The sequence below is a fragment of the Aegilops tauschii genome, chromosome 3, assembly GCF_002575655.3.
Source record: "Aegilops tauschii subsp. strangulata cultivar AL8/78 chromosome 3, Aet v6.0, whole genome shotgun sequence".
NCBI lineage: Eukaryota > Viridiplantae > Streptophyta > Magnoliopsida > Poales > Poaceae > Aegilops > Aegilops tauschii.
In genome coordinates, this window is record NC_053037.3 from 170,005,718 (window position 1) to 170,018,391 (window position 12,674).

The 12,674-nt window shown below is 46.4% G+C and overlaps 1 protein-coding gene across 1 annotated transcript; it reads left to right on the top strand.

Annotated features, from left to right (window-relative positions):
* Positions 1 to 9,089: 9,089 nt before the first annotated feature.
* Positions 9,090 to 11,992, top strand: LOC141042805 (uncharacterized). The gene is made up of 10 exons (XM_073511702.1): positions 9,090 to 9,119; positions 9,234 to 9,353; positions 9,420 to 9,521; positions 10,123 to 10,321; positions 10,442 to 10,498; positions 10,694 to 10,854; positions 10,903 to 10,977; positions 11,086 to 11,298; positions 11,485 to 11,646; positions 11,957 to 11,992. The coding sequence occupies exons 1-10, from the start codon at positions 9,090 to 9,092 to the stop codon at positions 11,990 to 11,992; spliced, it is 1,155 nt and encodes a 384-aa protein (XP_073367803.1).
* Positions 11,993 to 12,674: the final 682 nt, after the last annotated feature.

The window sequence follows — 12,674 nt, forward strand, 5'->3', positions numbered from 1 at the left end:
TAACCGACTCCCCTTGGCTCTTTGAAAAATTGTCAGGCCGATCGAGCCTTCAAGCATCCAAAGCACAGGGCCGCCTTCCCCTGGTCGGCTATCTCACGAGCCGACTTCTGGGCGGCGACCCAGCCCTAAAAACCTTCCCGAAGAGAACCACAAGATGGCCGACTCCCAAGGGTGCCGACTCCTAGAAGCCGGCCACAAGATGACCGACTCCCAGAAGCCGGCCAAGATTGCACCCTCAAGGGCTGCACCCTCATAACGGTGACAAGACGGGACGTGGCTATAGCACAGCCTGCCACCCCCCGAATCCCGGAGCACGCGTGGCCACAGTGCGCCGTACGGGTCGCCATCCCCCGTCCGGCGTGGCACTGTTGGCATGTTGACCATGAGGCCACCCACGACAGGCGCCAGTACGGCCCGCGGGCGGCGGGCCCCTTCAGTCAGAGAGACGCTCAAAGGCGGCCAAGCTTCCCCAGCCGGCCTGGGGCATAGCCGGCTCCCAATAGCTGGCTACCTCCGTCCCTCGAAGTATGTGCATCATTAAGGAGACAAGACGAGGTAAGGCTACAGCGAGAGCCCGCCAGGCGGCGGCACTGTAGCCATGCTTACCTCGACAAAGCCCTCGTCATCAGGGGCGAGGCAACAGTAACCAGCCACCAACAAGACCCCCAGGCGGTGGGGCCGGCCTGTCGGCCAGGAGGCCGGTAGCCCGCGGGACCCACCAGTCGGCGGGCCCCAACGGTCGGCGGAGAAGCCGGCGAACACACACACTGATGGCTGGGACCTGCGCCCAGCCGGATTACCATTGTATCCCTGGGGGAAGGCCTATATAAACCCCCCAGGGCACCCATGCAAAGGGTTGATCTCGGAGATAGTTTTACACATCACGTAGAAAGAAGAGGAGAGCTAGCCTAGCCCTTCTTCCTCCTCTAGCCAAACAGCTCAAGGAGCACTTGTAGCTACTTGTGTTGATCTAGTGATCATGCGGAGACCCCGCAGAGCAGGATTAGGGGTGTTATCTCCACGGAGAGCCCCGAACGTGGGTAAGATCCGCCGGTGTGCATGTCTTCTCCTTATCCCGTTTCCAGGCACCGGCGATGTCTTACTGGCTCCCACAATGATAAGCCACCCGTTGGCATATGTCGCACCTACCACCCGACAAAACCCTAGGCCTACGGTGCATATATAAACCGAGGCCAGGCTAGTCAATAGACAATCTCATATTCATTACTACAATCTCGTGGTAGATACATGTACTCCGTACTACACCCATATTAATACAATCAAAAGCAGCATGTAGGGTATTATCTCATCAAGAGAGCCCAAAGCTGGGTAAAACCTCGTGTCCATGTTACCATCGCTCCAAGACACCTAGCTTAGGACCCCTACTACGAGATACGCCGGATATTGAACCGACATTGGTGCTTTCATTGAGAGCCTGCTGGCGGTCGCCACGGGGCGATGGGAATTCGGATCATCTCCGACGCGATCTATGCATCGGAGCCGAGCTCTATGGTCGATGTCGGCATCTTTTGTCGCCGGCTCGACTGGTCACCTTGGCTTAACCAAGGACTGTGCCCTACCTCCAATCATCATGTTCGGACGAGGGCCTTGATCAACATCAACTCCGATCTCTATCATGATCATGGAAGAATCATCCATGGAGCTCGGGGGCTCAACGTCAACATTGCCCTCGGGCGACCGTGCTGTTTTTTCCGAACAACAAACTTGTATCCGCTGCCACCACCTCCTCGAGCATTGCTTTGATGATTCCTTCGGTGGACTTGTGCGGAATTAAGTGTACAACAACCATGCCAAATTTCGTCGAGTTTCGATGGAGGAATCTCTAGCAATCTACGATATACCGGAGCCCTGTCAAATCTGGACGGGAATCTGGACAAGTTTAGGGCGTGGTCTCCAGAGCATAGCTCGGAGGTCCTTCGGAAGATCCAACCGTTCAACTGCGGTGGAATTCCCATATCTACCACCCCTCCAAATTTCAGCTCGATCCGACGGTTCAAACTCCGGGAACCTTCCGATGAGTGGACCAATTTTCGGATCTGATTTCTGCGCGAATACGAATCCGGCCCGAGCTCATGTTTCTTCATGAACGGAATATTGGACAACCCTTTTGAAGGATTTTTTTTCTAGGGTATTGTGCATTGTTTTTAAACATGTACCCATAAAATTTTAAGCCTCCTCCGAGGTAATCTTCACCATCACGCTGGTGTCAAACCAGTCCGACAATATTGCTCCACGACTGCCAACCTGCGCTAGACACGTCGCCGCTTTGTTGAGCCGAGCTCAACTTCTTCGATCATCATCTCGGCAAGCCGAACAAGAGTTCGGCATCGCGAAGGATAAATCATCACCAACATTGCTGCCCCACGGATTACTCAGAGCGGGAACACCGGCATCGCCGCATGGTCACTTCATCAAGCCGGCATTGACCGCGTCACAAGTCACGACCTGCGTCAGCATGGCCGCACTGTTGCTTCTTCAAGCCGATGTCCATCACGCCGACCTGCTTCAACACCTCGGCTGACATGGCAGCTGCAATGTCTCCTCACCGACCTGCTCCGTCACCTCGACTGGACCGGGGACTTGGCTATTTCTTCATCAACATACTCTGGTGACTTCGGCGTCACCAGCCGACCAGTTTCGTCATGTTAGCTGGACCGGGGGCTTTGTCTCGGCAAGCCAACCTTTGCCAGTATTGCCATGCCGTTGCTTTATCGGTCATCAGGCAATGAGTGTGCGGATTGAGTCCCAATTTTGTGAGTCACCTTTCTTCGGATTGCTACAACAAATAAACCAGGTGCTATTTCTCCTAGTAATTTTTGCTTGTTCGGGTTTATTTTTCCCAAGGAATTATTACTCTGGTTTGTTCCATCATCTGTACACAGGTCTATCAAATGGTGGCCGCATTAACGATGGTCACATGGTGGTTCGATAATGGACTTCGACTACGTCACATGGTCTCTTCGGCAAGCCGACGCCGTCGTCCCAATCGGCGTAAATTGGCTCGCGTGATCACCTTGTTGGTCGTGTCGCCATACCGACGTGTTCGGTTGCCTCGGGGATTTCGGCATCGTTGAGAGAGCTCTACCTCATTGAGTGTTCGGCACATAGGCCATGTCTTTTATTACTCACTTTGCATAAACTATTAATTATGCAACATTTTTTAATTTCTTATTATTCCTATTATCTCCGGCTTGCACTATTTTCTATGCACAGATAAAGGATCCGGATCGGGAAGCGCTGTCACCTCTGCGTACCGACGTACCACGTCACCTCGGCTGGACCGAGGGCTTCGTCATCACTTCATTAACCCACGACGGGGACTTCGACGTCACACTGCGGGCCTGCATTGGCCATGCTATGTCGCCAGTTCGGAGTGCCGAGCTCTTCGCTCTGCCACCTCGATCGGGACCGGCTTGGGGAATGGAACCTTGTCCCACATCAAGCTCGGACCACGTCATCAATGCTGAACACATTAACCAGCTAAGTCGCTTTCATGCTCAAAAACTTTCAGTTTTAAATTTTGTTCGGTTCGACCAAGAATTATACTTTTTTGGCAAAAAGTTGTTTATGAAAAACTTCCTTGTCAAAACTTTTTTTATGACACACAAATTCAAATACCCCGTCTACTTGGGGCTTCCTTTATGAAGCTTTTCCTTTTGCATATGATTATACTTGTATGGCTTCGTTCCTTGTTCGTGTATTACGCCACAATATGCACCATGTTGACTTAAGTGTTCCGCAAGCTGGGTTGTCTTGCTCCTGTGTTTACCCCTACATTCCCAATTGTTCGGCTAGGGAGTAAAGGGAGCACCTCTGCGATTGTCATGATCGGCTCATCCGAGCTCGGACCTCAGACTGGGTGTAGCCGACAGCTAGCGCTCTTATTTTTTCCAATCATTGTCGGCACACAACGGAACTCATGAATACAAAAAATCTATTGCACAAGTCTCATAGTAACAATGAGCAACTGAAGAAAGGTATCGATGGAGGTACTATTTTCTCCGAAGATGCTTCTTACACTTCGTCAGTAATATAGCATAAGTTCCCAGAGCGCGCTTTGTCTGTTACAGCCTTATGGCCTGATTGCCTGGTTATCGGAAACACCATCGATATTCTCGACAGGTGGAGTACATAACACTTTTCGGCCCTTGACCAAAGAGGGAGAAGCCGACGGTCGGTTAAGACGCGTTTAAAGTTCGGGTGAACACAGATATGATATAAGTACTTCGGTACATACAATCATTATACATAAAACTCTTTTACCCAAGTCACTTGGGAGCTCTTAAATTTATACGAGCCATTTTATAAGTGTTCTTCTTCTTAGTCGTTGCAAAGCCTTTTCTATCACTCCTTTTTTCGACGCGAGTGTGTGGTCAATAGCCGAGGAGCCTAATTTCCTTCTCAAAGTTGCTAGAGTTTAGTTTGCTAAACTAGCCTAACGAGAAGTACTCTGCCTTTGGGGTAGGAGGTTGAAGCCGTAGGCTGACCCGCCTGAAGTCTTGAGATAGGATGTGTCATGTTAAAGCACCACAGAAGCACCTTTTTTTAAGACCAATTTTCGATTTGGCACCGAACACTTGATCTAGTTCAGTCGTTCAGTTTTTACTGAAGTTTTTTGGTTTTCCAAGCCTATGGCACTTTTAAACTATTTGTGTGTTTCCAGCATAAGTCTCGCAGTGCAACGCCGAACACCTTTAGAGATTCGGCAAAAACATTCTCGGATATTGTTATATATGCATCGGTTTCGAATTGTCTCTTCGGTCAATAGTTGGGTTGCCCGGCTCCTGTGCTTGCCTCCTATGTTCCGCTTTGTTCGGCTAGGTGTGCAAAGGGAGAACCATTGCGATTGTGCTTCCAGCTCGAATGGTTAAGCACCTCAGTGGAGAAAGCCGAAAACTGACTCGCACAATAAGCGTAAACTGGTCAGCGACCTGACGACTATAAGATCGATAGAGGTCACCCTGTGTTAAATGACGGGCCATTCATAACATTGGCCGAAGTGTTTACGGCTTGACCTCGGCTGTCGCCGAACACTAACCGCGGGCTCGTAGCTAGCTTCCCGAGTTTAAAGCTCCTATGACTAAGTGAAAGTTATAAAGCCCGCTGTAACATCCTAATTTTCCTAAATTAGGATGTTAATAGATCATTCATATGCATATCATATTTTTATTGCATTATTTGCTTTTTCAGAATATTCAAATCATTATGCAACAAAAGGCAATTTATTTGGAGTGGAGATAACATGACTTCTCCCCTATTTTAAAAATGTTCATAATGTGCAGAATATTATTTCCAGTTCATCTGATATGTTCTGGTGATTTTTGCAATCTTCAAAATATTTTATTTGATTGTTTTATTGCTGTTTGAGTGGCCTATTGCATAAAAATTATTTTACAAAATTGCATTAGTGTTGGAACTAGTGTTCCTGTAGTTTATAGCTGTAGAGCTATTTTTACTGTGTGTCTAGGTACTTTTATTTAGAATTTATACTGTATATTTCATTTTATTTATTTTGTTCTGCTGCTGTAGTTTTTGTTTAAAAAAAAAGAAACACCAGCCGGCCAGCCAGCTCGCCAGCGGCCCAGCTCGCTCGCCAGCCAACGCCGTGGCCCAGCTCCCGCCGCCGCAGCCCACTTCCCGCGAAGCGGTACGCAGCAGCGTCACTCGCACCCGACCCGCGCCCGATCCACCTCGCCTCCATCCACTGCCAGCGGCCCCCACCCCGCGCCCCTGTTCCTCTGCTTCCCCGAGCCAGAGGAGCGCTGCGCCGCTCCTGCACAAGAGGCCGAACCCGACCCGAGCTCGTGCTCCTGGTCCACCTCGAGCGCTCCTGAGCTGCTGTGTGCAAGCAGAAGACCCAGGGCAACCCCGCATCCCCTCCTCGATCCTCCTTGTTGTTGCACGCACGAGCTAGGGCAAAACGCATCTCGCGTGGAGCTCCGCCGTCCGCCGCCGTCCGCCGGAAGTTTGCACCGCCGTAAGAACGAGCAGAGCCGCACCGCCTACTCCGTTCGACCCCTCTATTTTCCGCGCACCCGTTTGACACTTTGGCCTTGCCCAACTCGCAGCGGAGCGAGAGGAGCGACCCCGCCCGACTTCGCCGGAGCACGCCGCGTTTCCGTCGCGGCCGTCGCCTGCAGAGGACGAACCAGTAGCCGTTTTCACCACCACCGCATCCGCCACTAGAAGCTGCATCCGTCCGCCACTTCACCTTCGCCGGAGACCCGCCAGAGACGCGCCGCCGCCGACGCCCGACCGCCGCCGCCGTTCTCCTCTGTTTTGGGTGAGCGCACGCGCCCGGCCAATCAAGAACCGCCTTGTGGCAAGTCGCTACAGGAGCTTCTACAGGAGTTCGCTATAGCGCGCATGCGTTTTCTGTTGCTCTTTTTTTCAGCTTTCCAACTAAAATTCAACTAGCTATATCTTTTATTATATAAGTACAATTTAGGTAATTCTTTTTCCTATGCACTCACAAAAACCAACACTTTATCACAATACCAAAATCTCACATGTTTGCACCTTTCAAATTTGAATTCGTTCAAATTTGAATTAAACCTTCCGGAGGCCGTATCTTTCAAACCGTTTATCGGAATCGAGTGTTTCTTTTTGCGTTGTAACTGTAGTGTTATTTAGGTGCTGTTAAGCTTCTTTTATTGAGTTTTAAAAATGGTTTCTTGCTGTTGGTTTTATTTTGGTTCTATTTGTGTTCCGATGATTGATTTGTTGAATTGTGTGAAACGTGTAGATTGTCCGGAGTGCGACACGAGCTATTGTCAGGAGTGTGACTTTCTGAACTAGAACCAAGGCAAGTTACATGTTCATCATCCTTTACCTATTGTTTTCTACGCATGTAGTTATATCACACTATGAATATATGCATGCATAGGATTAATATATAAATTTTGCTACGCTATTGAGCTATCATCCCGTGTTTTGCAAATCGTGGTAGTTGTAGCTTGCTATGCTTTGTAGACGGGGTGGTTCGTGTATTCATTGAGCTTATGTGAGGACTATAAATAGAACAAATTGAGTAGTAATTAAGGACTTAATTCACCTCTGGGCGGAATTGGTAATGAAGGGTGGTTTCAAGAACATCGTGGTTTATACCCTCTGAATGTAAGTGGACGGCCGCCCAGGCTCAAAAAGATCAGACAGACTTAGTGACTAGTAGCTTCCATGCGCAACCACTAGCTAAATGGGCTCTGGCTTAGTTGAGTAGGTTGTGAGATCCTCGCCCAGGTAAGCTAGCAGATGTAGATATGAGTAGGTGTACCGGCTGCCGGGGGTGGAGGTGACTGCTTCTGAAAGACTTCGTCTCAATCTTCGGGTTGAGTCTAGTGGGTAAAGTGTGCAAAACTCTGCAGAGTATTAAAACTAATCATGATTAGCCGTGCCCCCGGTTATGGGTAATTTTGAGCCACTATGCCATTACAGTTGTTGGATGATCTTGACAGATGTGACACTTAATAAATTTCTTGGGCAACTTAATAAAGGGTAGGTTGGAGTTGATTTTGCCAACTCAACCTTGTGTATATAATTGTAGTAATAAAAGAACTAAATAAAAATTTGACTATTAGGTAGCTATGAGGACAAAATCAGCTTTCTGCAAAAATAAACCCTCAAGCCTTCCTTTTGTTATACTATGCATATACATGTAGGTCTGCTATATTATTACTCCTGTGTAACTTGCCAATACATTCAAAGTATTGACCTATATGGCTGCAACGTCTCATGTTGCAGGATATTAAGACGAAGAGTAAGGTACCGTTAGGGTCGCGAGTCTGCACTCAGCATCGCCAGTGGGCTATGATGGGACTCATCGTTATTTTCTGCTACTTTCCGCTGTGTGATTGAATAAAGCTAGCCAAGTGCTATGCAGATTGTTTTATTTTATACATTCTGGATCATATGTTGTAATAAATGATGCACTTGCTATTCTGGTATTCATCTATACTGTGTGTGCTAGCGAGTTCGATCCAGGGACTAGCACGGTAAGCACAGAGACTCAAATCCTTCGAGGTTTGGTCATTACAGATGGCATCAGAGTAGTGTGTTGACTATAGGACGTGACCCTAGAAAATGGATTAGAAAAGCCATAGGAGTGAAAATTGTTTTATAAACCAGCTATACTTCTTGCTGTTTATTAGTTAACCCCCTCAAGTATCTTGAACAGTTAAGTAGGAACTAGTGCTGAGACCACCATTCATGTTTGTTTTACATTGCAACGTTATAGTGTTAGCGTATTTGATTATGCCCACTTTCGTGGTATGAAGATACTAGATTGTTTGCTTGATTGGTAGTTGTTTGTTAAATTGCTTAGTGTCGAAATTATTCGACTATATATATAATATTATCATATTGTTTGTTGTTTGTTTGTTTGTTGGTGTTATTCGTTGTTGTGTTTTGTTGGCTTGATCATATTATGCATATGGGTAGAATATATTTATATATACATAGTTTTTGGCCCTATTATATCTATAACTCATCTATTGTTGCCAACCAAAACCCTTAGTATGCCTATTAGAGTGAGTTCCCCAAAAGCTGAGATGATAGCAGGTGTTGGTTATCATCAGTTGACTTTATCTATTGGGAAGCATGAGTTTCCTACGGATTTGATTATATTGAAGTCACAAGGTCTGGATATTATTTTGGGTATGGATTGGTTACAGTTATATAAAGGTCGTATTGATTGTGCGAGTCGATCTATTACTCTCAGTGCACCAGGAGGGAAGATGATCAAATATGTATGTAAGTATAAGCATAAGCAGGTGCAGGTGAACTCTCTTAAGGGGGGTAGCCTGGAAGAGGTGCCAGTTGTGAGAGATTATCCAGATGTGTTTCCAGAGGAGTTGCCAGGTATGCCACCAGATAGAGATATTGAGTTTCTTATTGATTTAATACCAGGCACTGGACCTATTGCACAGAGACCGTATAGAATGCATCCTCAAGAGTTGGAGGAATTGAAGAAGTAGATAAGAGAATTGCAGGCACAAGGATTTATTCGCCCAAGTTCATCACCTTGGGGAGCTCCAGTTTTGTTTGTGGAGAAGAAGGATGGGACATTGAGGATGTCTGTTGATTATCATTCTCTGAATGAGGTAACCATTAAGAATAAGTATCCTTTGCCTATGATAAATGATCTGTTTGACCAGTTGGAGGGAGCTACTGTGTTTTCTAAGATTGACCTTAGTTCTGGTTATCATCAATTGAAGATTCGTGAGCAAGATATTCCAAAGACTGCTTTTACCATGAGGTATGGGTTGTATGAATATACTGTTATGTCATTTGGATTGACTAATGCTCCTGCATACTTCATGAATATGATGAACAAGGTGTTTATGGAGTTCCTGGATAAATTTGTGGTTGTTTTCATTGATGATATATTGGTATTCTCCAAGAATAAGCAAGAGCATGAGGTGCATTTGCGTTTGGTATTGGAGAAACTGAGGGAACATCAGTTGTATGCCAAGTTTAGCAAATGCGAGTTTTGGCTGGATGAGGTAACATTCCTTGGACATGTTGTGTCAGGTAATGGAGTTGCAGTTGATCCATCTAAGGTTGCTGCAGTTACAGAGTGGGAGACACCCACGACAGTTGGAGAGATTCGCAGCTTTTTGGGCCTTGCAGGTTATTACAGGAGGTTTATTGAGAACTTTTCTAAGATTGCAAAGCCTATGACTGAATTGTTGAAGAAGGAGAAGAAGTTTTTTTGGACTGATGAATGTGAAGCCAGCTTTCAGGAATTGAAGCGGCGGTTTGGTTACAGCACCAGTCTTAACTCTGCGGGATATACATAAGGACTTCCAGGTATATTGTGATGCTTCTCGTCAAGGACTTGGGAGTGTTTTGATGCAGGAAGGTAAAGTTGTTTCATATGCTTCACGTCAGCTTAAGAATCATGAGCATAATTATCCTACACATGATTTGGAGTTAGCCTCAGTTGTGCATGCATTGAAAACTTGGAGGCCATATCTTATTGGTAATCATTGTGATATATTTACTGATCATAAGAGCTTGAAGTATATTTTTACTCAGAGGGATTTGAACCTCAGGCAGAGGAGATGGTTGGAGCTTATTAAAGATTATGATTTGAATGTGCAGTATCATCCTGGTAAAGCTAATGTTGTTGCTGATGCATTGAGTCGTAGGAGCCATGCTAATGCAATTAATATTGATAATATGCCACCCGAGTTATGTGAACTGTTCAGGAATCTCTGGTTGGAGATGGTTCCTAAGGGATATTTAGCAACACTGGAGGTAAAGCCTACTTTGCTTGAGAGGATCAGAGAAGCTCAAAAGGGTGATAAGGAGATTGCTGAGATAAAAGAGAATATGGTTAAAGGTAAGGCAGAAGGTTTCCATGAGGATGAACATGGGGCCATATGGTTTGAAAAGCGTATTTGTGTACCTCAAGATGCAGATATCAAGAAGTTGATTCTTCAGGAGGCGCATGATTCACCTTATTCTATTCACCCAGGTAATACTAAGATGTATTTGGATTTGAGGGAAAGATTTTGGTGGCCTAGCCTGAAGAGGGAAATTGCTAGATATATTGCAACATGTGGTGTGTGCCAGAGAGTTAAAGCAGAACATCAGAGACCAGCAGGTTTGTTACAGCCATTGCCTAAACCTGATTGGAAGTGGGATGAGATTGGTATGGATTTCATTACAGGTTTACCCAGGACTCGGTCAGGTTATGATTCTATTTGGGTAGTTGTTGATCGTTTAACTAAAGTTGCTCACTTCATCCCAGTAAAGACTACTTATACCAGTGCTCAACTAGCAAAGATTTATATGTCTAAGATTGTTTGTCTGCATGGAGTTCCAAGGAAGGTAGTGTCTGATAAAGGTACTCAGTTCACATCTAAATTTTGGCGTCAGTTGCATGAATCCTTGGGCACCAGGCTGGAGTTCAGTACAGCTTTCCATCCGCAGACTATTGGGCGGAAAGAGAGGGTAAACCAGATTTTGGAGGATATGTTGAGAGCTTGTGCTTTGGACTATGGGTCTAGTTGGGATGATAATTTACCTTATGCAGAGTTCTCATATAATAACAGTTATCAGGCTAGTCTGAAGATGGCACCATTTGAGGTATTGTATGGTAGGAAGTGCAGGACACCGTTGATGTGGGATGAGGTTGGAGAACGTCAGTTCTTTGGACCAGACTTGATCAGGGATGTTGAGGAGAAGGTCAAGTTGATTCGTGACAGGCTGAAGATAGCACAGTCCAGGCAGAAGAGTTATGCGGATGCAAAACGTAAGGAGGTGACATATGAGGTAGGAGACCATGCATATCTTCGAGTTTCACCACTTCGTGGAATTAAGAGGTTTGGAATCAAAGGTAAGTTAGCACCACGTTTTGTGGGGCCTTACAAGATCTTGGAGCGTAGAGGAGAGGTAGCTTATCAGCCGGAGTTGCCAGAATCCTTGTCAGGAGTTCATAATGTGTTTCATGTATCTCAGTTGAAGAAGTGCCATGCAGAGATGATGGATGTTCCATTGATGGACACAGTGCCACTTGAGGCAATTCAGTTGGAGAGTGATTTGACATATGAGGAGAAGCCTGTTAAGATTCTGGAGACAGCAGAGAGAGTTACTCGCACCAAGTCAATTAAGTTATGCAAGGTTCAGTGGGATCATCATACAGAGGAGGAAGCTACCTGGGAACGAGAGGAAGATCTCAAGCAGGATCACCCACACCTATTTTCTAGCCAGCCCGAATCTCGAGGGCGAGATTCATCTTAAGGGGGGTAGGTTTGTAACATCCAAATTTTCCTAAATTAGGATGTTAATAGATCATTCATATGCATATCATATTTTTATTGCATTATTTGCTTTTTCAGAATATTCAAATCATTATGCAACAAAAGGCAATTTATTTCGAGTGGAGATAACATGACTTCTCCCCTATTTTAAAAATGTTCATAATGTGCAGAATATTATTTCAAGTTCATCTGATATGTTCTGGTAATTTTTGCAATCTTCAAAATATTTTATTTGATTCTTTTATTGCTATTTGAGTGGCCTATTGCATAAAAATTATTTTACAAAATTGCATTAGTGTTGGAACTAGTGTTCGTGTAGTTTATAGCTGTAGAGCTATTTTTACTGTGTGTCTAGGTACTTTTATTTAGAATTTGTACTGTGTATTTTATTTTATTTATTTTTTTCTGCTGCCGTAGTTTTTGTTTAAAAAAAAGAAACACCAGCCGGCCAGCCCGCTAGCCAGCGGCCCAGCTAGCTAGCCAGCCCGCCAGTCAACGCCGCGGCCCAGCTCCCGCCGCGCAGCCCACTTCCCGCGAAGCCGTATGCAGCAGCGTCGCTCGCACCCGACCCGCGCCCGATCCACCTCGCCTCCAGCCACTGCCAGCGGGCCCCACCCAGTGCCCCTGTTCCTCTGCTTCCCCGAGCCAGAGGAGCGCCGCGCCGCTCCCGCACCTGAGGCCGAACCCGACCCGAGCTCGTGCTCCTGGTCCACCTCGAGCGCTCCCGAGCCGCCGTGTGCAAGTAGAAGACCCAGGGCAACCCCGCATCCCCTCCTCGATCCTCCCTGTTGCCGCACGCATGAGCTAGGGCGAAACGCATCTCGCCCAGAGCTCCGCCGTTCGCCGGAAGATTGCACCGCCGTAAGAACGAGCAGAGCCGCACCGCCT